The 27,836-nt window shown below is 46.7% G+C and overlaps 1 protein-coding gene across 3 annotated transcripts in view; it reads right to left on the bottom strand.

The window, feature by feature from the left end:
• Positions 1–8,150: 8,150 nt before the first annotated feature.
• ELF5 (E74 like ETS transcription factor 5) overlaps positions 8,151–27,836 on the bottom strand; it is a 32,826-nt gene continuing 13,140 nt past the window's right edge. For 2 of the 3 annotated variants that reach the window (XM_012096210.4, XM_004016398.5), the window contains exons 3-8: positions 22,163–22,396; positions 18,061–18,111; positions 17,423–17,599; positions 11,366–11,434; positions 10,217–10,412; positions 8,151–9,551 (exon numbers count right to left, since the gene is read on the bottom strand). In XM_012096210.4, coding sequence (XP_011951600.1) covers positions 9,455–9,551; positions 10,217–10,412; positions 11,366–11,434; positions 17,423–17,599; positions 18,061–18,111; positions 22,163–22,396 — 824 coding nt within the window. In that variant the 3' untranslated portion in view covers positions 8,151–9,454. The remainder of the gene's footprint in view (positions 9,552–10,216; positions 10,413–11,365; positions 11,435–17,422; positions 17,600–18,060; positions 18,112–22,162; positions 22,397–27,836) is intronic. The other variant, XM_027979616.2, reaches the window with a different exon arrangement.

Here is a 27,836-nt window from a genome sequence, read left to right on the forward strand (position 1 = left end):
GATCTTCCTGACCCAGGAATTGAACCTGTGTCTCCTGCATTGGCAGGCAGATTCTTTACTGCTGAGCCACCAGGAAAGTCCCCTGTTATCAGATACTTTCCCTTAAAATTGAAAATACTGGTTTTACAAGGATAGTATATTATTTGTTTAAACCAATAGCCTTTATACACAGATTCTGAGGTACAGGGGACCAGAACTTTATTCCATTGGGAAAACAGCGAATTTCCCAGTTTTGAAAGTTACTTAGATCTCTTGTTCATTAGCTTGCTTCTTTTTATCTGATTATGAGTTTTAACTTCTTTGAATTTTATTTTTCCCTTTTTTCTTTGCAGTTTTATTGATATATAATTGGCATACAGCACTGTATAAATTTTACATGTACAGTATAATGATTCAACTCACATAAATCATGAAGTGGTTATCACAATAAGTTTAATTGGGCAGTCCAGTGGTTAGGACTTGGTGCTCTAGTCATGGGCCCAGGTTTGATCCTTGGTTGGGAAACTAAGATTCCATACACTGTGTGGTGAGGTCAAAATAATAATATTACATTAGTGCAAACATAACTGTGGTTTTTGCATTGTTGAAATTTGCTGTTTGATTTTGGGATACATTCTTAATGTGATTATGTTATACATCATTTTAATGTACATTTCTCATTTATGTTTTTTGATAATGATTTATTCAGTTTAGTTCAGTCGCTCAGTCGTGTCCAACTCTGTGCGACCCCATGAATCACAGCACGCCAGGCCTCCCTGTCCATCACCAACTCCCGGAGTTCACTCAGACTCACGTCCGTCGAGTCAGTGATGCCATCCAGCCATCTCATCCTCTGTTGTCCCTTTCTCCTCCTGCCCCCAGTCCCTCCCAGCATCAGAGTCTTTTCCAATGAGTCAACCCTTCGTATGAGGTGCCCAAAGTACTGGAGTTTCAGCTTTAGCATCATTCCTTCCAAAGAAATCCCAGGGCTGATCTCCTTCAAATGGACTGGTTGGATCTCCTTGCAGTCCAAGGGACTCTCAAGAGTCTTCTCCAACACCACAGTTCAAAAGCATCAATTCTTCGGTGCTCAGCCTTCTTCACAGTCCAATTCTCACATCCGTACATGACCACTGGAAAAACCATAGCCTTGACTAGACGAACCTTAGTCGGCAAAGTAATGTCTCTGCTTTTCAATATGCTATCTAGGTTGGTCATAACTTTTCTTCCAAGGAGTAAGTGTCTTTTAATTTCATGGCTGCAGTCACCATCTGCAGTGATTTTGGAGCCCCCAAAAATAAAATCTGACACTGTTTCCCCATCTATTTCCCATGAAGTGATGGGACTGGATGCCATGATCTTTGTTTTCTGAATGTTGAGCTTTAGGCCAGCTTTTTCACTCTCCACTTTCACTTTCATCAAGAGGCTTTTTAGTTCCTCTTCACTTTCTGCCATCAGGGTGGTGTCATCTGCATATCTGAAGTTATTGATATTTCTCATGGCAATCTTGATTCCAGCTTGTGTTTCTTCCAGCCCAGCGTTTCTCATGATGTCCTCTGCATAGAAGTTAAATAAGCAGGGTGACAATATACAGCCTTGACGTACTCCTTTTCCTATTTGGAACCAGTCTGTTGTTCCATGTCCAGTTCTAACTGCTGCTTCCTGACCTGCATACAGATTTCTCAAGCTGTTTATTTTATATTTACATTAGACTATGGAAATAATGTTAGGCAAAAAGCAAATTTGAGCCATATTCTTATTTGAGTTCAAAATGGGCTGTAAAGCAGCAGAGACAGCTTGTAAGATGAGTAATGCGCTCGACCCAGGAACTGCTAACAAACATACGGTGCAGCAGTGGTTTTGCAAAGTTTTGGAAAGGAGATGAGAGCCTTGAAGATGATTGTAGCGGCCAGCCATCAGAAGTTGACAGTGACCAGTTGGGAGGATCATCGAAGCTGATCCTCTTTCAACTACTGGAGAAGTTGCTGAAGAACTCAATGTCAGCCACACTATGGTCATTCAGCATTGAAGCAAATTAGAAAGGTAAAAAAGCCTAAATAGTAAGAGGGTGCCTCATGAGCTGACTGGGAAAAAAATCGTCATTTTGAAGTGTCGTCGTCTCTTATTCTTCGCAACAACAGGCCATTTTTGGATCTGATGTGTGACGAAAAGTGGATTCTATATGACAGCCAGTGACAAACCACCAGCTCAGTGGTTGGACCAAGAAGCAGCTCTAAAGCACTTCCCAAAGCCAAGTGAAAAGTGAAAGTTAGGTCGCTCAGTCGTGTCCGACTCTTTACAACCCTGTGCACTGTAGCCCCTCAGGCTCCTCCATCCATGAGATTCTCTAGGCAAGAATACTGGAGTGGGTTGCCATTTCCTTCTCCAGGGGATCTTCCCCACCCAGGGATTGAACCCAGGTCTCCCACATTGCAGGCAGACGCTTTAACCTCTGAGCCACCAGGGAAGCCACATCCCAGAGCCAAACTTGTACCAAAAAAAAGGTAACTGTTTGGTGGTCTGCTGCTGGACTGATCCACTCCAGCTTTCTGAATCCCAGCAAAACCATTACATCTGAGTATGCTCAGCAAATCGATGAGACGCACTGAAATCTGCATTTTGCAGGGACAACTTTTTGCAGGGAAAATTCTTCCATAGCCAGCTGGATGCAGAAAATGCTTTCCAAGAGTTTGTTGAATCCTATAGCATGGATTTCTACACTACAGGAAGAAGCAAACATTTCTTACTGGCAAAAATGTATTGATTGTAGTGGTTCCTATGTTGATTAATAAGGATGTGTTTGAGCCTGATTATAATGATTTAAAAACCCGAAACCGCAGTTACGTTTGCACCAACCTAAGTTTAGTTAACATTCATCATCTCATATAGATACAACACTAAAGAAATCGAAACAAAATTTTTTTTCTCATGAGGAGAGCTCTTAGGATTTACTCTCAACAGTTTTCATATATAACATACAACAGTGTTAATGATATTTATTGTTATTATTCCCTTTATTCTGCTCCCTTTTATTGAAAAAATGTCTTTTAAGAACTGCCTTTACTTGCTATCTTCACTCTCTCTGTCCTTTCTTTGAACCTACAAGCAGACTGCCCTTGTTAAGGTCACCAATGACTTCCATGCCACTAAAATCCAGTGGTCCCATCTAGGAGTCCCACTTCTGGGTATATCCCCAAAAGGGGTGGAAGCAGGGATTTGAAGAGATATGTGTACCGTGTGAAGCATTGTTCATCAGGGTCAAAAGGTGAAACAACTTCAGAGTTCGTTAATAGGTGAATGGATAAACAAGATGTATATCCAGACAATGGAATATTATTCAGCCTTAACAAAGAAGGAAATTCTGACACGTTGCAACGTGACTGAATCTTGAAGACATGCCAAGTGAAGTAAGTCTGATACAGATGGACAAATATGGTATGATTCCACTTATATGCTGCTGCTGCTGCTGCTAAGTCGCTTCAGTCACGTCCAACTCTGTGCGACCCCATAGACGGCAGCCCACCGGGCTCCCCCGTACCTGGGATTCTCCAGGCAAGAACACTGGAGTGGGCTGCCATTTCCTTCTCCAATGCATGAAAGTGAAAAGTGAAAGTGAAGTCGCTCAGTCGTGTGCCACTTGCATGAGGTACCTAGAATAGTGAAATACACGAAGACAGAAAGTAGAATGGTGGTTGCTAAGGGCTGGGGGAGGGGGGAATGGGGAATTCTTATTTAATAGATACAGAGTTTCATTGTGTAATTGACTAAGCAGTGGCAACCCACTCCAGTACTCTTGCCTGGAAAATCCCATGGTCAGAGGAGCCTGGTAGGCTGCAGTCCATGGGGTCACCAAGAGTCGGACACGACTGAGCGACTTCACTTTCACTTTTCACTTTCATGCATTGGAGAAAGAAATGGCAATCCACTCCAGTGTTCTTGCCTGGAGAATCCCAGGGACAGGGGAGCCTGGTGGGCTGCCGTCCTTGGGATCGCACAGAGTTGGACATGACTGAAGCAACTTAGCAGTAGTAGCAGAGTTTCATTTGGAAGATGAAAAAGTTCTGGAGGTGGATGGTGGTGATGGTAACATAACAGCGTGAATATATTTGCCACTGAACTGTATACTTAAAAGCAGTTTAAAAATGGTAAATTTTATGTATGTTTTGCCACATACACACATACACACACACAGGCCCAAAGCCCAAAGTCCATTCTCATCCTTACCTTACATGGCCTCTCGGCAGTGTTTGACACAATTGATCATTGACACTTTCTTTAAAAAAAGAAACCAGCTGTTTTTTGGTGATAGACTTCACATACCATAAAGTCCATCCATTTAAAGTGTATGATTCACGGAGTTGTGCACGGAGTTGTGCAGTCAACACCACAATAAATTTTAGAACTTCGCTGTCCCCCTCTAAAAATCTCTGTACTCATTAGCAGTCATGCACCATCCCCCCCCACCCCCCCCCACCCCCGCCACCCAACTTAATCCTGCCCAGTAACCCTTGGCCATTTTGGATCTGTCCATAGATTTGCCTGCATTGCACATTTTATCTAAATGGAATCATAACAACATGTGATCTTCAGTGACTGGCTTCTTTCACTTAGTATACTGTTATCAAGATTCTTACATGTTTTATCATGTATCTGTACTTCATTGCCTTCTGTTGCTAAATAATATCCTGGTGTAGGGATAAGCTGTATTTTAGTGATCCATTCATCAGTCGACGGACATTTGGGTGGTTTACACTTTTTTGGCTACTATGAATAATGCTGCTATGAACATTTGTGTGTGTGTTTTTGTGTGGACATGTCTTTTTGTTTCTCACCTTACCTTCTTAAAAGACATTTTCACTTACCTTCTGGCACACTACTCTAAAAATCTACTGGTATTTTAAAATATTTTATTTACTGTTCTAAAAGGAGGGTTGGTCTGGACTTAGGGAAACTTTGAAGAATCATCTTGTTGCTTTCCAGTTCAATATCAGAATTTTAGTTTAAAGCACATTAATTTTTTCCCTTCCCCAGTTAAAAGGGCATGACTCTAATTTGTAATCCCTGCTACAGAAATAAGTTTTCAAAATTTCTTAGCACTTGCTTTTCTGAAAGAAAAACAGTGGGCAAGCTTCTTGGGCATTTCTTTGCTTCTTATTTCATGATAAAGGCAAAGGGCCAGATTCTATTTTAAGTGATCCTACAGAGCACACTGAAGGCTTTAAAATCCTCATCAGAGCTTTTAAAGATGTGAAAGGTTAATAGATGTGAACTCAAAAAGTTCTGTATACTTTTGAGTTTTTGAGAATTTTAATCACTCACTTGTAGAAAGCTCTACTGTGGTCTTCTTTTTTTTCACAAAGGAAATACTTATTCTATCATTTGGCTGTTTGATAAGTGATTTTTGCATTGTCATTTTAATTTTTGTTTTGCTTTTTTATTGTTTGTTTAAACATGTTATTTTAAATAATCCTTGTATTTTCTGATCTGGAATGAATTACATTATGAAAATCTATGTTTAAGTAAAACTCACATTTTAAAGAGTATAGTGGATTGAATGATGGTCCCTAAAATCATATATCCATATCCTAACCTCTGGAACCTGTGAAGGTGACTGTATTTGGAAAAAAGGTTTTTGCAGCTATCTCCAGATGAGATCTGGCTTCCCAGGTGGCGCAGTGTAAAGAATCTGCCTACGAATGAATGCGGGAGACATAAGAGACTCCTCTTATGTGGGTTCGGTTTCCTGGGTCGGGAAGATCGCTTGGAGAAGGAAATGGCAATGCACTCCCAATACTCTTACCTGGAGAATCCCATGGACAGAGGAGCCTGGTGGGCTACTGTCCACGGGGTCACAAAGAGTCAGACACAACGGAGCACGCATGCATGGCATGGCCAGGTGAGATCATCCTGGACTGGGTCCTGAACTCCAAGGTCAGCTTTTAAGAAACTGAAGGAGAGGAGAATGGGCAACTCCTATGTAGATGGAGGCAGAGATTGCGTTTTTACAGCCACAAGTGAAGGAACGCCTGGAGACTCTGGAAGCTGGAAGGGGCAAGGAAGGGGTCTTCCTTAGAACTTATGGAGGGTGCGTGGCCCTGCTGATGCCTTAATTTTGGACTCATCCGCCAGAATTGTTAGAGAGTGAATTTCTGTAGTTTTAAGTCACCGAATTTGGTGACTTCTTTCGGGCAGCCTTGGAAACTCATACAGAGGCGGAGCTAGTTTAATGGTTTTACAGCAGGAGAACTTTTTGAGTAGCAGAGGGATTCATTTTTTTTGTTCTTTGAATTGCCTGATGCCCACCTTCAGTGGGGGAACAGCATCTCTTAGGTGGTGAGTGTACAGCCCACCACTGCCTGCCTCGCCCTCACCTCAGTCCCTGCATTCCCCAGAGCTGCTTGGTTCTGCTTTTTCATTGCCAAGCTGGTAGCCTGAAAGCTCCCAGCTCCCCTCCTGTTAGATAATTGCCAATTTCCTGGACAGTCTCTTTCAACTGGACTGTGAGTTTTGATCCAGTGCATCAACATGGTACTTCCCTCTTCACCTGGCTTGGACAGGGGTCCCAATTTCAAAATGTAAAACCATTCTGGTTATATGGAAAAAAAAAAAAAAGTCATTTGGTGCAGCCATTATGGAAAACAGTATGGAGTCTTCTCAAAAACAAAACAAAAAATAAGAAAACCACCATGTGACCCAGCAATTCCACTGCTACATATGTATCTGAAAAAAACAAAAATGCTGGCTTGAAAAGACGCATGTGCCTCAGTGTTCAAAGCAGCATTGTTTGCCAACATATGGAAGCAACCTAAGCATCCATTGACAGAAGACTGGATAAAGATGTGGTGCATATATATATAATGGAATATTACTCAGCCATAAAAAGAATGCAAATTTGCCATTAGCAGCAACATGGATGGCCCTGGAGATCATTATGCTTAGTGAAATAAGTCAGAGAATGACAAATACTGTATGACACCACTTACTTGTGGAATCTAAATAATACAACCAACTAGTGAATATAAGAAGAAGCAGACTTACGGAGCGAGAGGACAGACTAGTGGTTGCTAGTCGGGGAGGGGGCAAAATAGAGGAGGAGGAATGGGAAGCACAAGCTACTGGGTGTAAAGGAGGGTACACGGATGTATTGTACAATATGGGGAATATAGTCAGCATTTTGTAATAACTGTAAATGGGATGTAACTTTTAAAAATTGTATTGAAAAATCAAAAACCACCTCAAACTAAACACAACAGGGTACAAAGTTCAAGGTATGAGGCAGCATGAAGTGGTGACCAAATGCTGTTCTACCCAGTCCAGGAAATTACTGCCACAGCACTGGGAAACTAGTGATGCCAGATCTGACTTTTAAAAAGAAATTGGTGATCTGGATTTGCCTATACATTTCCTGATTTTCAAATAAGGCAACTAATTCACAGGAAGAAACAAAACACCACCTCAAACACAAGCAACAAAAATGTGTGTTTGTATGCAAACCAAAAACATACCTGTAGGCCCCACTGGTCCATGCACTCCATCTTGTGAGAACTCTGTCTTCAGTAGGAAAGGTGGTGGGGTAGATCACTCCCCTATATCTCTTACATCTTTGGGGCTCTCTAGGAATCTCCATCTCCTAAATGGTAGGAAATATTAATAGAAGGGTCATCAAAGGTCCATATAGTCAAAGTTATGGTTTTTCCAGCAGACATGTATGGATGTGAGAGTTGAACCACTGAACCATAAAGAAGGCTGGGTGCCCAAAAATTGATGCTTTCGAGCTGTGGTGCTGGAAAAGACTCTTGAGAGCCCCTTGGACAGCAAGGAGATCAAACCAGTCAATCCTAAAGGAAATCAACCCTGGATATTCATAGGATGGACTGATGCTGAAGCTGAAACTTCAATACTTTGGCCAACTGATGCGAATAGTCAACTCATTAGAAAAGACACTGATGCTGGGAAGGACTGAGGGCGAGAAGTGGGTGACAGAGGATGAAATGGTTGGATGGTATCACCAACTCAATGGACATGAGTTTGAGCAAATTCCGGGAGATGGTGAAGGACAGGGAAGCCTGGTGTGCTACAGTTCATGGGGTCACAAAGAGTTGAACACAACCTGGCTTCTGAGCAATGTTTGCTGAGCTGGCCTTGCTAAACTGAACAATCCAGAGACAGTGTAACATGTTAAATATTTTATTCACATTGTTTATAAACTGTATCCACCTGGGAAACACATGAATCCAAAAAATAGATTATTTCACAGTCATTCACATTTTTTAAAAACAAGTTACTTTTGACGTGAAACTCTATAATGGAGGCCCTCAGTCCATCTTGTGGCTCAGTGCCTCGTCACATGAAGCTTCCTGCTCTGGGGAAGGGGTCCTGGGGGCAGTCCACCTCGCTGGAGTCACTAATGGTTCACCTACCAGTGACCGATGAGAAAACGTCAGTGCAGACTTTAACCCGTGAACGTTCACTGGTGTAAATCCACCGTCACTATTTTTGTCGAGGAAATATGCGATTGAGAGCTTTCGTACCCATCAGGTAGGAAAACAAAACGGGAGACTCATAGTTTAATTGCCTGTTACAGAGCCGTCAGGAAATTCCTGGCTCTATAAAGGTTTAATGTCTTGCCCACAGACAGAATCAGTGAATTATGATTTTATTGTATTGACAGCTTGAACCATAGAAACAGTAGTGGTTTAGAAATTGATGCAAGCATCTGTTGATTAACTCTTTGCACATCTGATGCTCCCTACCCTGGAGAAGAGGGGGAATAAATTCAGCAAGAATTAAGAATGTGCCTAATTTTAAGTGTGTTAGCCTGGATAGATGGCCATGGGGGTTTTGCTGAGTGGCTAAAAAGATATTCTGGTTAAGAAAGTTTACTATGCTAAATCCAATTATGTATCAGCTTGATGGCTTAGCTCCTTTACCAATTAAGAAACTTTACTATGGAATTTGACTTTAACGATTTAAAATATGTCTGTTTATCTTATCACATCTCACCCCCTCCTACTACATTAACTAAAAACTAATCACTTTTTTTTTTTTTTTTTGCTTTATGAGCTGCCACAGTTACCGATGTGAAAACTTTGGAGCCTTTGGAGTGGGAGCACCAGATAAGCCTCTAAATGGCAGAATTGAATCCTTTTTCTCTGAGCAGCACTGACGGCACTGGGCATTGTGGTTCTGCACCTCTTCACTAGGGAAGTGATGTTTGATCAGGGTACCACAAAAGGTCATTCCCTCCTCCCCTTGGATTTAAAAAAAAAAGAGAGAGAATTGCTTAAGGGTTGTGGCCATTACCCCCAAACAGACAACAACAACTCTGAATCCAAACGTAAGCTGAGATGTGGAGAAATTTTATCAGCACGTTGGCAGGTGTTTTTTTTTTTTTTTAAAGGACTGTCCAATGTCTATTGCAATCTATTGTTTGAAAAGACAGAAATCCATTAAACGAGCTGGATGATGGAGCAGGTCATAGCTTGTCTTCCTGCCACCCATGTGCATTTTTTCCAAATTTGTACACTAATCTTCGGTCAACCCGTTCCAAAATTCCGGTTTTATAGTAGTACCTGCGAAGACAGCAGAAGAGAAGCATGGGTGGGAGGGGGCAGGTTCACACCGAGGGAAAGCGACAAAACACAAGCTCCCCCCCCTCGTTCCTCTCAGCTGGAGGGGCCAGTCTGTGGTTGCCCTGGTATTTTCACACCCTCTTATCAACTTACACTTAAACCTTTCCCAGACATCTTGAAGACTGAACCTCACCACATGCAGTTCAAAATGTGTGTGTGTGTGTGATGGCCTCAGAGTGATCCCCTGGGAACACTGCCAAGAAGGGCAAGGATGGCGTGTCAGTTTACAAACTCTAATCTCACCTGAAACTAAGACCCAAAGTGTAGTCTCATGACCTTTTGGTTATCAAGTAAAAAGAGCCGTGTAGTTTTCTATGTGTGTGCTGTTGCTTCGGTCGTGTCTGACTCTTCTGCAACCCTCTGGGCTGTAGCCTGCCAGGCTCCTCTGTCCCTGGGATTCTCCAGGCAAGAATACTGGAATGGGTTGCCATGCCCGCCTCCAGGGGATCCTCCCGACCCCAGGATCGAACCGAATCTCTTACGTCCCCTACGTTGGCAAGCGGGTTCTTTAACACTAGCGCCACCTGGGCAGCCCAATTTTCTGCAGCTGACCATTTTATATAACTGTGCCGGCAGACTCACGGCACCTCGTGCTGTTCACTTACCTCAGAGCTCTGCTCAGCTTTTCGTACGTCATCCTGTCGTTTTTCTTCCTTTGTCCCCACATCTTCGCCAGGGCTTCTGATTTAACCACCCGAAAAATGCCTTGTTCCCTATCTTCCCATTCCAGAATGCCACAGTTTTCCTCAGGAGATAGTAGCAGGTCTCGCACAAATTCCCATAGATGAGAACTCTGGAGGCCTTTAGGGAAGCAAAAAAAAAAAAAAAAAAAAAAGTGAAAAATTAAAATTGTTGAGTCATACAACTTCTTATGAAACCATGAGAATTCCTCCTTCATGGAGTTATGTCCCAAAGTTACGACCGAACGTTCTACTTGGAGCCTTACTGAGCTGTGAAATGTTCTCTTCTGCTAAAACAATTACAAAACACCCACAGAGAGACCAAATTTACAGCCACCAGCGACCCTGGTTCATGAAGCTTCCCTGCTCTATGGAACTCCCGACCAGTTCTTATGGAATTAACGACATGACAGCTGAATGATGCTTTCATTCCTCTTTCCGACAAGCAGTATGGTTCTACTGAGGCCCCACAGCTACAGCCATCTGGCTGGACGAATACTACAATTGTGTTTTTCATGAAAAACTGGTATTTCTGTTGTTCCATTGTATCATCGTTAAAACTGACTCTGGAGCCTGGGTTTGGGTGCTGAATTTGCCTCTTCTTGCTGTGTAACCAAATCTCTCTAGTCATTGTCTCTCTCAGATGGGTTAGTAAGAGTACCTGTCTCATAGCACAGGTTAGAGGGTCATGATTTAACACGTGTTAAATGCTTAGACCCAAGCCCAGCAGGATTGACCCTGTAGATCTGTCTCAGTGCTGGGAAAGCTAACAGAATTGCTATTATCCTGGAGTACCTTTGAGAGAAGGATCCACAGTAGACCAGGAGAAAAAAAACCCTTCTTTAGAAATTCAGTCTGGCTAAAACATTTACTTAATTCTCTTATTTCCATTTCCAAGAGAAAAGTAAAATTTGATAACACTTATAAAAGTAATCATCAGTTTCTCTGCTGTGTTGTTTGGGAAATAACTAGTCCTGCTCAAACACTGGGTCTCAAAGCTTATTGAAGTAGATGATGTTGTCTCATGAATCGTTTCAAGAAATTAGCCGCGACAAATGACATCAGCACACTTACTTGTTCGACTATGACTGTGACAGTCTTGACTTTTGATGCCACTTGTTTTCAAGCAACTGGAATCAGCATCTGCAACAGAGTGATTTACAGCTGCAGGAAGAAATCTAGAGGCTACATTCTGACCTCAAGTCACACCAAATGAGCAGCTATTAATTGGACACCTTTGTGGCAGGAGACGGCTGGTGCTGGCTGTTCTGGGGATAATTAGTAGGTTTCAGGAGAATATGCATTCAACACTGGGGCCCAACTGTGTGTCAGATTCCAGGCTCTGAGCTGGAAACAGAAAGCGAACAAGGCAGACTTGGTCCTCGCTCAGGCAGAGGCTGAGGACTATAGGGCAAGGGAAATACAAGTGAAACACAAATCGCCTCTGTTGTGTTATGAAGGAAGGAGGCATTAGATACAGAATGGAGGCAGGCGAAAGCACCTGCTGCAGCTAGATGGGGTGGCCAGGGCAGATCTCCTAGAGGGAACACAGTCATGCTAATGTCAGGAGGTGGGGAGGGTTTCAGAGGGAAGGAGCAGCAGTGCAAAGCCAAGGGGACCGTGGGGTGCTAGGGAGGGCAGGAGGTGCCCTCAGGGGCAGCTAGCTGCTGACAAGTCACATGGGCACCTGATAAGGGCGAGGGATTTTATTCAACAAGTGAAGACTGAGGACTTTGACAAGATCCACACTTTAAGACGATCCCTCCGGCTAGTGTGTGGAGAACAGACCAAAAAGGACACAGGGAAAAGCAAAGAGACTACAGCTTATGAAGAGCAGAAAGCAAAGCATGAAATCAGTGCAGGGTTAGATTAGAACTCAGGCTGTAGCAGTCTGAGACAGGGGTATAGTTGCATAATTATGTAACAGCCTAAATGGGAAAAGAATTTGAAAAAGAAGATACATGCATAGGTATAACTGAATCACGTTGCTAAACACAATATTGTTTATCAACTATACTCTGATATAAAATAAAAAATCTGGCCTTCCATTTAGAAGTGAAGTGAAGTGAAGTGAAGTAGCTCAGTTGTCTCCGACTCTTAGCGACCCCATGGACTGCAGCCTACCAGGCTTCTCTGTCCATGGGATTTTCCAGGCAAGAGTACTGGAGTGGATTGCCATTTCCTTCTCCATTTAGGAGCCACAGCTAAATGTCCACAGAGGCTTCTAGCAGGGGTGGTCCTTCTACTGTCAACAGGTAGAGTCTGCGGTCCTCACACCTCCAATATGGGCTGTGAACGGAGCCCAGAATTCACACCCTGAGACTCCCAAGGCTGGCAGGAAGATGTCACAGACCAGTTCACAGCTGGGTCCAATGGCCAGCCCTGCAAGTGGAGTCTTGGAAGAGGATCCTCCACCCCTCCCTTCTCACCTCCCTTCCCCTTCCCCTCCCCCCTCCCTTCTCCAGGGCCTCCCCTCCCCCTCCTCAAACACAGGACTTGGATGCCTTGCATGGTGTGCAAGCCTCCCATGCGGAGCTCTGCCCAAATTGCCTGTTTGTGTGTAAATAATAAATGTTGTTTGAGCCACACACACACACACAAACACAACGTGTATATGATTAAAATCTAAAAGGTGGCAGCAGACCACCCCTCCCCATCCCCACATCGCCTTGCTCCCTCCACTCCAGCCGCACTGCCCTCCCAGCTCCTTCTGAAACTCACAGGCACCTCCTGCCTCGGGGCACTCGCTCCCTTGGCCCCGAGTGCTGTTCCCTGGGGTGTCCTCGGCCTCATGCTCTCACCGCCATCTTTGCTCAAAGTCACCGTTTCAGGGAGGCCCTCTCTGACTGCCTGAGCCGGAAGTGCACACACTCACCCTGCTCCGCACTCCGAGTCCTAGTTTTATTTTTTGCCATGGAACACATGTATTTATTTTGTTCACTGGCTGACTCTCCCCACTAGAGGGCAGGGATTTGTGTTCCCATGTGTATCCCCAGAACCTAGCACAGTGCGGGGCGTACAGTAAGTGCTCAATAAATGCGGTGGCGCAGCCATGTACTGTATTGCGCTATTCTCACCATCCCTGCTGTAGGGAGGCGATGCTATAACTCCTGAACGACAAAATAAGTATGCTGTCCTGGGAGGGAACGGTGTCCCGTGCACTGCACCACTGCCCAGGGTGGCCGGTCTCAGTGCCCGTGAGTCTTGTCACTCCACGGGGTGACAGCCTGCAGTGGTGCCCTGTGGTCTCCCAGGCAGAGGCTGCCGTGTCAGTCCGGCCTTTCACACCCAGACCTCCACCTGGTTCTCCAGGTTTATCTCTTGCTTCTTCTCAACTCCTTCCTGCTTGGGTCAGACGGTCCCAGTAAGGCTTGACTCTCTCGTGCCTCAGGGCCTTTGCACAGGCTCCCTGCCTCCCACTTCCACCCAACCGACTCCGTTCTCACAAAACTCTTCGGGAAGGCTTCTTGGAACCCACACTTCTCTGTCCCACAGCACCTGTGCGTTCCTCAGTGTCCAGCACTGGACCCACTATCCCTCTATTGTAAAGGTTCACGTCGACTGTTGGTCACCTGAACTGACAGCTGATATCCATGGAAAGTGGAAAGTGTTAGTCGCTCAGTCGTGTCCAACTCTTTGTGACCCTGTGAACTGTAGCCTGCCAGGCTCCTCTGTCCATGGGGTTCGCCAGGCAAGAATACTGGAGTGGGTTGCCATTCCCTTCTCCAGGGGATCTTCCTGACCCAGGGACCGAACCTGGGTGCCTGCATTGCAAGCAGATGAGTGCTTCCAAATGCTGAGTGCTTGGTGAGGGCTTCACAGACAGTATCTCATTTCATCTTTGCCAAGACCCCTTGAGGTATTGTTGCTTTTTTTCCTTTACTGAGGAGCAACTGAAGCCCAGAGAGTTTAAGGGTTTCACCCAGAGAGGTGGAGCCAGGACTTGGACCTAAAGCAGTTCTGTTCCAGGCAGATGTCCACAACTACTGCTTCAGCGTCTCTCTCACGCCAAGGGTCCAACAGATACTCAGTGAATAGTTATTAAAGTGTGTCGAACATCTGCTGTGGCCAGGTGGTCACCCAATCTCACCCACCCTTACGATGTACGTTTCTCACCCTCCCCACTTCACATATAAGAGGACAGAGGTGTCTCACTGGAGGTCCCTCACTCACAGGCTCCTGATGGACCACACGAAACAGGTCCCATTCTCTCCTCTCAGGGGACTTAGGCCCAAGTGGGAGGGAACAGCCGGTGGACAAACCCATATTGGTGATAAACGCGGTGGAGAAAGACGCAGTAGTAGTGTGAAAGGATCGAGGTAGTGGTGAAGGGGCTGAGTGGCACTGTGATCATAACAGGAGCCAACAGAGAAAGCTCTTAGACAAGAAGACAGCTGAGCAGGACAGAGCGAGCCCTGGAGACGTTTGGGGAGCCTGCCTAATGGTGGAGCTGAGGTCACATCTAATTTTCTGGCATCGGAGCCCTTAGCTCAAGTAACTGCAGCGCATGGTTCACCGGAACGAACAATGACATGAATGCGTGACTTCAGTGTTCGGGGTCCCTTCGGCCTCCCCTCTGCTATTTCCTACGTTACAGCCTAGGACTGTATCACTGTGGGAAAATAGGCCCAAGTGCACAGGCCAAACCACAGTGAACGCTCAGGAGACATCAGCTGACAGCAGAGATGCTGCCAGGCGGAGAGAGGTGAACGGAGGTGAGCAGGGCTGATGGTCAGTTGATCAAGACGGAGAAAGGGTTTCACCCTCCTCTCAGATCCGGTGCCATGCTCTGCGGCATCGCCTGCAGAGCAGGCCTGGCCTTTGTTTCAATTTAATCTTTCAGGAAGAGAGAAAACAAATGAAGCGGTCAAGATAAATAAAGGTGAACTATTAACTGGGGACTGGACAACAGCTTTCACTGAAATGCCCAAATGGCAAGTACAGATGGAAGAGAGTCACCTTTTTAATTCTTAAGATTTCCCCCACGTGCTTTGGACGGAAGCTATGTGGCTGGATGGGATGGCACAGGATTGATCAGCAAGAAGCGAGGTGGGTGGGACGGCGGGCGTTTCCACCTGTGGGTCTTGCCAGAGACAAACAGTCCTGCTCTATCCATTCCTACTTCTCAGCAGTGGATTTGACGTTAGTCAAGGGTCAGCTAAGGCTGGAGGCCCCGCTTGGCTGGGGGTGGGGCTGGGGGTGGGGATAAAGGAGCTGAAGCCATCACTGGGTGGCCAGGTTGAGGGAAGTTCCCATGTCCAAAGCTCCCCAAGGTGGCAGCGGAGGCAGCAGCATGGTGAGGCCCGCCCCATCCCAAGCTTCTCTGCAGAGGTCCACAGAGTCTGAGGGTTGCTCTCCCTGTCTCACACTGACCTTCATCTTGAATGTGTCCCCACAGCGGGGCTGTGCCTGACACGGGCCAATGGGAACAGGGCCCAGGCTGTCTGTTGTCTGTGTGATTTGGAGAGGTTTGTTTGCCTTGATACCGGAGACTGGTAAAGTGTGGCCAGAGGATATGTTCCCTGTGGTTGACTGAAATCACGCTCACTGTTCTCCAGAAGCTGGGATAGAGATTGGAGGGGCAGTGTCTACACTGAGCTTGTCACGCACATGTCCCCAGGAGGCCAGCAGTCCAGTCACAGAGCCTGCATCTCGGGCCAACACAAGAGGTGCCCGGCAGCGAGGCTGGGCCTGCAGGCTTGGTTCACTGGCTCTTCTGAGGTGGGGGTGGGGCAGGGCAGGGGAGAGGAGAGAACGAGCGGAGAAGGGCTGGGGTGCATCCCTTCAGCCCCTGCTGACAGTTTCCTAGCTCGTTGGGTGTAAGTCAAAAATCCCTTGTTCTCTGAATCATTGTGGCGCCAGGCCCAGACCCAGAGGAATCCTGAGTCCTAGGTCTCAACTGAGTGGACAGCAGAGTGAGCACCAGGGTCTGGTGGCACGCGTGCGTACATGTGTGTGCGCCTGTGGGCATGTGGTGTGGAGCGCAATGTATGAGCGCGTAGACCTTGAGGAGAGGAGTTGGAATCTCAGTTCTGCAATGACTTGTGTGACTTGTGAGTTCCAGCACCGCCAGTTTCCATAGAAGCAAATGGGGATAATGCTACTATCTAGTGAAGTTATTCATTGGCAGAGATGTGGATGGACCAAGAGACCATCATACAGAGTGAAATAAGTCAGAAAGAGGAAAACAAATATCATACATTAACACAGGGATCGAACCCTGGTCTCCTGCATTCCAGGCAGACACTTTAACCTCTGAGCCACCAGGGAAGTCAGCACATATATTAACACATACATGTAAAATCTAGGAAACTAGTATAGATGATCTCATTTGCAAAACAGAGATAGAGACACAGATGTAGGGATCAAACATATGGACACCAAAGGAGGAAAGCGGGGGATGGGATGAATTGGGAGATTGGGATTGACATGTACACACTACTGATACGAAGTATAAAATACATAACTAATGAGAAGGTATTGTATAGCCCAGGGAACCCTACTCAGTGCTCTGTGGTGACCTAAATGGGAAGGAAATCCAAAATAAAAGAGGGCATCTATGTTTACATACAGAGGATTCGCTTTGTGGCACAGTAGAAACTAACACAGCACTATCAAGCTACTATACTCCAACAAAAATTAAAAAATAAAAACAAATAGTGAGGTTATATATAAGGACTGTGGTGTTGGAGAAGACTCTTCAGAGTCCCTTGGACTACAAGGAGATCAAACCAGTCAATCCCAAAGGAAGTCAGTCCTGAATATTCACTGGAAGGACTGGTGCTGAAGCTGAAGCTCCAGTACTTTGGCCACCTGATGGGAAGAACTGACTCACTGGAAAAGACCCTGATACTGGGAAAGATCGAAGGTGGGAGGAGAAGGGGATGACAGAGGATGAGATGATTGGATGGCATAACCGACTTGATGAACATGAATTTGAGCACGCTCTGGGAGTTGGTGATGGACAGGGAAGCCTGGTGTGCTGCAGTCCATGCGTTGCAAAGAGTCAGACACAACTGAGACTGAACTGAACTGAAATAACAATGGACATAGAATATCTGGCCTGGCAACATGCTGGGCATGCAGTAAGGGTTTCACAAACGGCCACCATAGCTATTAATTTAATCTTACAGTTATGGAAGATGGATGGGAACATTGCTTGAAGTCCCCAGACGGATGCGACTTTGTCCTGGTTGGTCAGGCCCCCAGGCCAGGACCTTTGAGAGGGTCTCAGTAACCAAGAGCAATCATCATCATCAGCTTTAAAAAATGAAAGCTCCGAAGTTCCCTTTCCTAAACCTTCTCCATCTGCAGAAGTAAGACCAAGAGGGTTAATTTTCAGTCAACAAGGCCATTTGAGATCCTCCATTGCTTTATAATTACAAATGTAATCGGCTTAATGAGCTCTGATTTTTAGACATTATCAACCCCAAGGCCTCTAACAGTTAGTAATTTGTAATTATGATTTTTTTACTGCTAACGGGTACCAGTATTTGGAGCAATTAGGCTGCTGGCATAGGTTAGGCACTTTATATGCACTGTTACTTGAACTCATCATGACCCAGTGAGGGTCTAACCATTTTATAGACAAAGAAATTGAGTCTAGGGGAGGATAAAGAAGCCACAGACCCAAGCCCCATGCTCTGTCCACCATGTTGCTCCTGCCATCTTCTCTTAGTCTCCCACCGTTTCAGGTTATCAGCCTTTGAGTGAAGTCCTGCAAGAACCCTCAAGCCCATGTGCACAGCAGCGTGAACTTGGTTACTTACAGTCTTTGAGGGTGGCCTTGGTCTCATCAGGATCATTAAAAAAGGAGTAACCTGGGAAAGAAAAAGAAATCCATTAACCATGGCATACAACCCTGGTTTCTGCGGCCAGGCCAGAAGGGGAGGTGCTGGGGAGAAGGGGAGTGATTTCATCCTCTGCGGGGTAGTTTTATTTCACAAGGAAACTTGCAGACCACCTGGCCCTTATAGGGCCACTCCAAAGCCACTCCTGAGAGATACAACCTCCTTGGTGCTTTTTTTGGCCGCTGCCCAGCTTATGCGCTCTTAGTTCACCAACCAGGGATCAAACCAGGGCCCCAGCAGTGAAAGCGCCGATTCCTAACTACTGGACCACCAGGGAATCCCCCAATCTCTTTGTTTTTAAAGGTCACCCCGGGAGAGCCCTGGGCCAGGCCTCCCAGCAGCTTCTAGAATTTTTGAGTGGCTATTGGGAGCGAGTCCTGGCTTGGGGTCAGGAGGCCTGAGCTCCGCCCTGGTTTGAGTTGTGGACCCTTGGGCAGACTTGCCAGTCACCCAGCCTCCAGGCTTGCGTTCCTCGCCTGCAACATGTGACAAATCCACCCTGACCGCCCTGTTGGCGTTGTCTATGATCTGGGTTGTGACCTCTGACCCCTCAGGGATTTGAACACTTGTGACTTGCTGGTCTACAATGGACACAAGAATGGACCCAGGAGGCCTTAAGGAACCCGACTTGAGGATTCAAAGGCGGGCCTGGAGACTGCTCTTCTCCTCTGAAGGTGGGGGTGGGGGTGGGGCTGGGTGAGGACTTTCAGATCACGTTTTCACGCAGCACCACAGGCCGGAGGACATCCGTTTTCTAACGTGCGTTCAACGTGAGGGCCAGTTTCCGTTTACTGAGGAGACGGGAACGGGGCCCAGCTGTGACTGCCGACTCCTAGGGTCGCTGGTTCTCGGCACGACTGGCTCTGGTCAGCCATACACTGTTCCTTCTTCCCAAGAACAGGCGGGGTTGCCGGGGGATCTTCCTCTCCTGCGCTGGGGAGCCACCTCCTTCCTCCTCCCTTCCCGCCGACCCTGCGCTCAGGGACCAGGGTCCCTCTGATGCTGGGCCCTTAAATCCCACTGCAGTGCCTGTGGAGCCAGACCACACCCTGGGCATAGAGACCCCCTCTGACTCCTCTCCCTGCCAAAACTTGGTCCATGTCCTTTTCTGTCAGAGCCCTAATCTATGGGGTCATATAAGGCCTAAACCAGCCTTCTCAGGTGGTGCTAGAGGTAAGGAACCTGCCTGCCAATGCTGGAGACATGAGATGTGAGTTCAAAACCTGGGTAGGGAAGATGCCCTGGTGGAGAGCATGCCACCCACTCCTGTATTCTTGCTTGGAGAATCCCATGGACAGAGGAACCTGGCAGGTTACAGTCTACAGGGTTGCACAGAGTCAAACACAACTGAAGTGACTTAGCACACATGTACACATGCAAGGCCTAACCTAGGTAATAACCAGTTTAACATATAACTTATAGTCCAAAAAAGGACTCTTCTAAGGATGAAAAACAGGATAACAGGTGAAGACTCTATATCCTGGGCAGATTGGGACCCTGGAAACTTTGGTCACAATATCTGCATTTCAATACACTTTACACATTCCCACCCAAGGAACATTAAATAGAGATCTGAGAACTGAGCAGGCTGATGGAGTAATCTCACTGCTCAACACGATAACCGCCCTGGCCTGTAGACTGCCTGAAAGACCATCACTGGGGGTGGCTTTGTGGCTCCTAGGATCCTTTAGAATAAGAAGAGGCAACTTGTGGCCTGTTTAAAAACCAGATGGTTTTTCACTTATCCATTTTGCACAGACCTTGAGGTGATGGGACCAGGGACAGGTACGTTTTGATGTAACAATTGCTTGGAACAGAAGGGCCCCAGAGGGGAGATCCCAGCACAGGACCTGCAGGGGCCTGAAGACAAACGTGACTGACTTGACCTTTGACGGAGGCTGGCAGTGCCAAGCTGCATCTTCTCCTAGATGGGGTACTCTTCTCTGTGGTCCTGGCATTCTTGTGCAAGGCTGTTCCCTTGGAAGGGTTCCAAATGGAGCCTGCCTCCTCCCTGAGCCTCTGTGATTTGCGCAGACTTGCCTTGTTTCCTGGAAGGCCCACTCTGTGCAGAACACTGACCCTGGTAGGTCACTGGCACTGGCAATAGTCAAGTACGGACTGGAAATCAAGGGACAGCAGGTCTGTTTGTCCCTTCCTTGCCCTCATGAGGCCATGGTTTCTAGGGCAGAAGCCAAGCAGTGCCTGAGGGGCCCTGTCCTGGGCTTTTGTGCCCTTAGGCACTCATGATGGGGGAGATCAAGGTGGGGGCAAAGAATCTCAGAGCTGGAAAGTCCTCTTTGGGTTTTTCCCCAAACAGGAATCCCTGTCACAGCACCTCCATCAAGCAAGGGACCATTAGGTTGCCTGATTACCTCCAGTGATGGGGAGCCTCCTACCTATGATAACTTTGAAACAGCCTTTTTATTTTTTTTTAATCTGATTTTTTTTAAACATCAAAAACATTTTGTATTGGAGTATAACCAATTAACAATGTTGTTATAGTTTCAGGTGAACAGTGAAGGGACTTGACCATACATGAAATAAAAGAAGGTGCTTTTAGAAATGTCTCCTTAAATTGAGCTGAAATATCTTTCCTTTATTTATTAAATTATTTTTTTCTTCTTGGTTATATTCATTATGACAAAAGCAGGTGTCATTCACTGTATTTGGCTCCTTATCTGCTTATGCCAGGTAATGTTTCACTGAATCTTGTCAAGAAGGCTGAGGATGTGTGTATCATTACCCCACCCTAGAGGTGAGACAATGGAGATTCACAGAGGTTTAACCATGTGCCAGAGGTCCTGTGGCTCTGATGTATTAGAGCCAGGGTAGGAACAAAGGTCTTTTTGATCTCTCAGCCCTTGCTTTGTACTGACTTTCCACTAATTAGCCTTATTTTCTGTGTAACCCTGGAGAAGTTACTTAACCACTTGGGTCCTCAGTCCCTTTATCTGTGATAAGGGAAAACAGAATTATATGTTCTCAAAAAGCCTTTCCAGATTTTAAAAACCTGTCTATATACATTCTGCTCTTTCAGGGCATGTGTGTGCATGCTAGGTCTCTTCAGTCGTGTCTGACTCTGTGCAGCCCCATGGACTGTAGCCCACCAGGCTCCTCTCTCCATGGGATTCTCCAGGCAAGAGTACTGGAGTGGGTTGCCATGCCCTCCTCCAGGGGATCTTCCCAACTCAAGGACTCAGCTCCCATCTCTTATGTCTCTTATGTCTCTCTGTATAGGCAAGAGTCTTCTTTACCACTAGCATCACCTGGGAAGCCCCTTTCAGGGCACGAAGTGAAAGTCGCTCAGTCATGTCCAACTCATTGTGACCCCATGGACTATACTGTCCATGGAATTCTCCAGGCCAGGATACTGAAGTGGTTAGCCTTTCCCTTCTCCAGGGGATCTTCCCGACCCAGGGATCGAGCCAGGGTCTCCCTCATTGCAGGCAGATTCTTTATCAACTGAGCTAGCAGGGAAGACCCCCTTTCAGGGCATGTTATGTGTTAAATAAAGATACTGTCGCCACCTTTTGGCCAATTGATCCTTGACCATTAGGAATGTGATGAAAGGAAATTGCAATTAGTTGAGCCTCCCTGGAAACAGGGAAGGTAAAGAGTCCAGTTAATTTTCTTCTGCTGCTTAATGAAAGGTCAAGCCAAAGTCTCTTTTTGTCCACTTTTCATGGCTACCAATCTTTATGAACATACTATTTTGTATTAGCCTGGTTCCTGGGCAATCCCTGAAGATGTTTCAGTTTTCTTTTTCTTTTTTTCTTTTTTTTTTATTTTTTAAATGGACTCAACTTACTTCCTTGGTACTCACTCTGCTTTACCTCCAATCTCTGATTCTAGTGTGCTAGAACTTCTAGGTATGGAAAGCTCTGGTTAGTAGAGGATCTGGGTTAACAGTTGCAGTTAATAAAATATCGCCACGTGAGTCCTATGGTGGGGCAGGACCTCAGAGTCATTTGGTCCCAATCCCGAGCCCCTGTCCTTGAGGCCCCGTGCTCTGGACACTGACCTTGTGAGCGGATGCTCTGGAGGATAAAGTACAGATACTCCCCGCAGACACCGGCTGCCTCCATGAACTCCTCCTGTGTCATGCCGCACAGCTGCAGGCCGCTGATGTTGAAATGGCAGAAAGAGATGCAGTTGGCGTCCAGCTTGTACTGGTCGCAGCAGAACTGGAGCCATTCCCAGACGTGGCGCTTCGTCCAGTACTCGGGGTGGACGGACGTCCAGTAGGAGTCGCAAGCTGCACCGGGAAGAGACAAGCGAGGGATGATGGCTGGGAGAGGATTAGAAGCCCCCTGAAGGAGGCTCTGGTTTTGTTAACATCCTCATCCTCTCTCCAGTGAGTCAATGGGGCCTCCAGTCCTGGGGTGTTTTTCTGGGACCCTAGTAACCTTCTATCCTGCAGTGAAAACCGGAGGCATCCTGTGTGTAGACTTATTGGCAGAAGAGGGAATGAGAGGGGTCGGAAACCTGATTATGGCTAGGGAGTACCTTGAAGGGGGGTCACTATGGGAGAAGAAAGAAAAAGGCCCTTCAGGTATTTGGTTTCAGACAACATGACATCAATAGTACAGACTTCAGAGCCTGACAAGCCTGGGTTTTAATCCTGGTTCCATGCCTTTCTACTTGGGCAAGGTCCACAGATATTTAAACCTCAGTTTCCTTATCTGCAAAATGGGGATAATATGCTCCACTCACAGGGCTCTTCTGGAGTTTGTGGTTAATGTATATAGACTACATGGCACATAGAAAATTATCGATTAATACTTATTAAATACCTGTGGTGTGCCAGGCACCATTTGAAGCTGATTTGATTCCCTCTGCTTTTATGGACAGCTGCCCCACACTAGCTACTGGTTTGTGTGTTGTCTCTGGCTGTCTTGGGTAGCTGAGATGTTGCCCAAGTATTTGGCAGACCATGGATAACCAGAGCAGGCTTCTCAACGGGATGGGGGAGGTGGAAGTGTTGGTTATATTGCCATTCTTGTGTTTTGGTGGTGTTTTGAGGAATTTCTATCCCAAGGTCAGATCCCCTTCACTCCTTCATTGAAGCTCCCTATGCCCCCAGACAGAGGTGGGCACCATCCTGTCCAAGAGGCTGAGAGGTGGCTGTGCTGACCCAGGGTCAGAGACGGGTGCTCAACAGACTGTCCCAATGCCAGGAGAAACTAAAAGGTTGATAGATCAGGTGTGGAAGAGGTGAGGGACCAGGTCCTTGGTCAGGCACTTTGACAAATCTTGCAATTACCATGGTACTCATTCATTCATTTGTTCATTCATTCAAAAACCTTCAGTTTTCTCATCAGTGAAACGGGGATAATGATAGCCCCTACATCATAGGGTTGTTCTGTGGATTAAATGAGTTAATATATAGAAAAGTACTTAGAAAACAGTCTAGAAGATTTTTAGTGCTATTATTAAGATTATCATTAAGCACCTTTGCTGACAAATGTCCATATAGTCAAAGCAATGGTGGTTATCCAGTAGTCATGTACAGATGTGAGAGTTGGACCATAAAGAAAGCTGAGTACCAAAGAATTGATATTTTTGAACTGTGGTGCTGGAGAAGACTCTTGAGAGTCCCGTGAATAGCAAGGAGATCAAACCGGTCAATCCTAAAGGAAATCAACCCTGAATATTCATTGGAAGGACTGATGCTGAAGCTGAAACTCTAATACTTTGGTTACCTGATGTGAATAGCAGACTCATTGGAAAAGATCCTGATGCTGGGAAAGAGTGAGGGCAGGAGCAGAAGGCAGGTGACAGAGAATGAGCTGGTTGCATGGCATCATTGACTCAATGGACAAGAGTTTGAGTTAACTCCAGGAGACAGTGAAGGACAGGGAAGCCTGGCATGCTGCAGTCCATGGGGTTGCCAAGAAATGAACATGACTTAGCGACTTAACAACAACAAAGATTATCACCGAACACCTACTATGTGTGAAACAACAAATTGTGAGCTAAGGATCCATGATGCATAGGAGGTTTGGTTCCTGTTCCGCAGGAGGAAGCCAAGGTTCACAGGGGACCTGCTGAAGGTCCCACAGCCAGCGGTGGGCAGAGTTGGGATATGAACCCGTCTGAACTCGAAAGCCAGTGCTCTTCCTATTCTATCATGCTGGTGTTCAGAGGTCAGTACAGAGAAGAGATGAAATATGGACGGAGAATTGGATGCCAGCGGAGAGCCAGAGAGAAGGAGAGGGCTGAGGAGAAAGCAGCAGGCAGAGCCAGGCAGAGGTGACTGGCTCAGGCTGTGTGGATGACAGAGTGTCTCTCATGAGTTAGACCCCACAGTAAATGGCAGTGAGGCTATTATGATTCTCTCTTTAAATGCTGAATTTGCTGTCATTATCCCCAAATGAACTGTGGCAATTCTAATATCTAGCAGGAGATGGCTTCTCTGTCCCTAAGCACCCATTTGTGTTGGTCAGGCTACTATGTGCCCTGACCTACACCAGCTTTGCTTCCTCAAATCCTCCCACATGGGTAATAGGAAGGAACTGAGACTCCTTCTAACTCAGAGCCCTTCCAGAAATCTCTTCCTACCACGAAGTGGATTGAGATCAAACTTGAACACTAGGTTTGTTATAGACTCGGGTCCTTGGACTCTTTAATCAATAGAAATTGATAAAAGACCAGACCAGGAATTCAGGCAAGGCTTTCTTATGACTTATGTTGCAGCACGAGGGAATGAGAACAAGAAACAGGTGTCCCTGCTAGATGCTGGAGGAGGGTCAGCCTGGTCTCTCAAGTAGGGTGAGGGAGGGAGCAAACTGGTGGGTCAGGCGGGAGGGGTGGTTTAGGTGGTCTGCCCATCCCCTTTGGAGGCTCTGAGCCCAGGGATCATACGTGGTTCCCTGTTTCTGCTCTAGTGCCTCAGAAGAGGTGGTTGGGTTTTGGCCTTTCTGTATCTTAGGGCTTTTTGTATTTTATTGTTCACCATTTAGAGCTTCCCTGGTGGCTCAGGCAGTAAAGCACCTGCCTGCGATGAAGGAGACACAGCTTTGATCCCTGGATCGGGAAGATCCACTGGAGAAGGGAATGGCTACCCACTCATTTTCTTGCCTAAAAAATCCCATGGACAGAGGAGCCTGGTGGGCTTGGGCTGCAGTCCATGGGGTCACAAAGAGTCAGACAGGATTGAACAACTTTCACTTTCAGCCATTTGCCCCAAATTTGCAGTTATTTTTACTCCCTTAATTTTTTTCTTTTTCTTTTTTTTTTTTTTGTATTTTATGTTTGAGATGTTTGTCTGGGTGTAAGCACTACAGCAAAGGACCCCAGATCTTAAGTTTTTAATCAGAGTCGATATCTGGCCAGGATGGCAGAGGCTGACGTTGCTGGATGAGGAGAGACCCCTATCAGTCGTGGGGTGGGGTTCCAAGATCTCGGAAAATCTGGCGGCCTTTCCCCATGTGGGCTGTATTTCCATGTGCTGGGTTCTGGCTGGAGTAAACCCGGGGCCTCCACCTCCCTGGTATTCCCACGAGAGACTTATGAACCTTGCAATTCTTCCGCCCAGTCCTGAGCTGAACCCCGCCGGGGGGGTACCTATCTGGGCACTGCCCTTGGAGGACACACTTTCTTTCTTTCCATGGAGAGTGTTCGCCAAGCCTCCAGGCCCCTCCCCGCTCCTCGCCTCCACCCCCGCGTTATTTTCTTTGGCCCGGGGAGATGGCCATGGCCGTGTTGTTTCTGGAGGCCAGCGAGGCCTGAGAGATTCACAGAGGTGTCATGGACACTGGGAAGCTATCGCCGGCTCCGCCTCCTTCCCCTGGGCCCTGTCTGCCCCGAAGCTCCCCACAGAGCGGGCTTTGCGTGCGGCTCCCGGCCCTGGAGGGAGGCCGCGGCCGGGGCCAACAGGGCGGCTCTCCTCGCCGGCTGAGTGCCTCCCACGGCCCCGAGAGTGGAGAGAGAAGGGGCTGTTCTCGGCCCTGTGGGGCGAAGAGCAACATGGCGGGAAGACGTTTGGTTGTGGGGTGTTTGCGCCGTCCTGTCCTCACAGCGGTGAGGAAGGCCTGCTTCCTCCTCCTCACTCCGCCCGTCCCCCCACCCAGCCCGCCCCGCCAGCATTGCCTCCAGCCCCAGGTCTTTTCACGGGCACTTCTGGTCACTTAGGATGGCATCAACCTGTCTTCTAATTCCTGCTCATCCTCAAGAGCACAGCTCACTGCCCTTCTGAGGGAGGCCAGTCCTCCTCACCCAGACTCAGGGCTCCTCCTGTCACCTCCCTCCCCATTCCCCCAGGTGGGCGGGCCCAGCTCTGCTTTGTTCAACCTGAGTCGGGTGGGCTGGGAGCTGGCCTAGCCCCCTGTGGGTGCTTGGGGAGTGAAATGACCAGCCTGGGGCTCGATAGCTGTTTTCATCACTTCACAGGGAGGAAACTGAAGGCCTAGGAGGTTACCTGACTCTACTAAGGCTGCATGGCTGGTCAGTAAGGGAGTTAGGCCCCCACTAACTCTTCCATCTTTGCAGGTGGGAAGTTTGCATCATATTTGCCTCCCTCTTCTGGGTTGACAGGGACCAAACTGGACACACAGGCTAAACAATTTGGATGAAGGTATATACATAGAAGGGGCTTCCCAGGTGGCGCCGTGGTCAAGAATCTGCCTGTCAATGCAGGAGAAGCAAGAGATGTGGGTTCGATCCCTGGATGGGGAGGATCCCCTGGAGTAGGAAATGGCAACTCCCTCCAGTATTCCTGCCTGGAAAATTCCATGGACAGAGGAGCCTGGTGGGCTACGATCCATGGAGTCTCAAAGAGTCAGACACAACTGAGTGACTGAGCATGCATGCACATATATAAACATATAATTAAATTAAAATATATGTACATAGTTTATACAAATGCTTATATAGTACAGTGTATGTATGTATATTTATGTTTTATGTTTCACATATATATTTATATATATAATGTACATATATAACCTAGGTTTGAAAAATCAGAGGAAGGATAGAGAGGCTGATGATAACACTGTTTGAATGACATGAAGACCATTTTACTGCTTGGACAAAATGAACTCAGAGAAAATAAAAGACAGAGTAATTCACCCAGAGAATATATTATCTTCAACAGGTTGTACTGTCTGGAAATGTAGTGTTTTCCTCAACATGTCTACCATTCACAAAATAATCTAGACTTTATAGAGAAACTGTGCCATGAGGCACTTCTGCCTATGTTTACCAGTTGGGGACAGATGATATCCCATGTCTGGGAGACTTAATCCAAAGGTCCCCAGGCCAGGATTACACAGCAGGCTTGGCCAGCTCCTTTGAAGTTGAAACTAGGTCAGGAAACTTGTTTAAAGGGTTAGCTGCACTGGGAAGAAGATTTATGGGGTTAAAGGGAGTTTTCAGCAATTCTGGGGTGACGTTCTCAGAGACGATGCTATAACCTGGGATGCATTCAAATTCAGAGGGAGAGCTTAAGCTTTTAGAGCTGGGCTAGTGCACTCAGATGCCCACAGGGTCAGCAGGTGATGCCCATGCCCAAAAGTGGCTGTCGATGGGGACAGTGAGAATGGGCAAGTTCATGCCAAGTGGACAGTTGTGGCCCAGGTCTGCTAGTTGGCTGTTGCCAGGCAGGAAGTTAGGCCCTGTGTTGCCAGGCCCAGATTGTTATGTGAAATCTCACAATTTTTAAGTGCTGACTTATTTAGTTTTTAAAAATCACTCCA

This window comes from Ovis aries, chromosome 15 (assembly GCF_016772045.2).
Source record: "Ovis aries strain OAR_USU_Benz2616 breed Rambouillet chromosome 15, ARS-UI_Ramb_v3.0, whole genome shotgun sequence".
Lineage (NCBI taxonomy): Eukaryota > Metazoa > Chordata > Mammalia > Artiodactyla > Bovidae > Ovis > Ovis aries.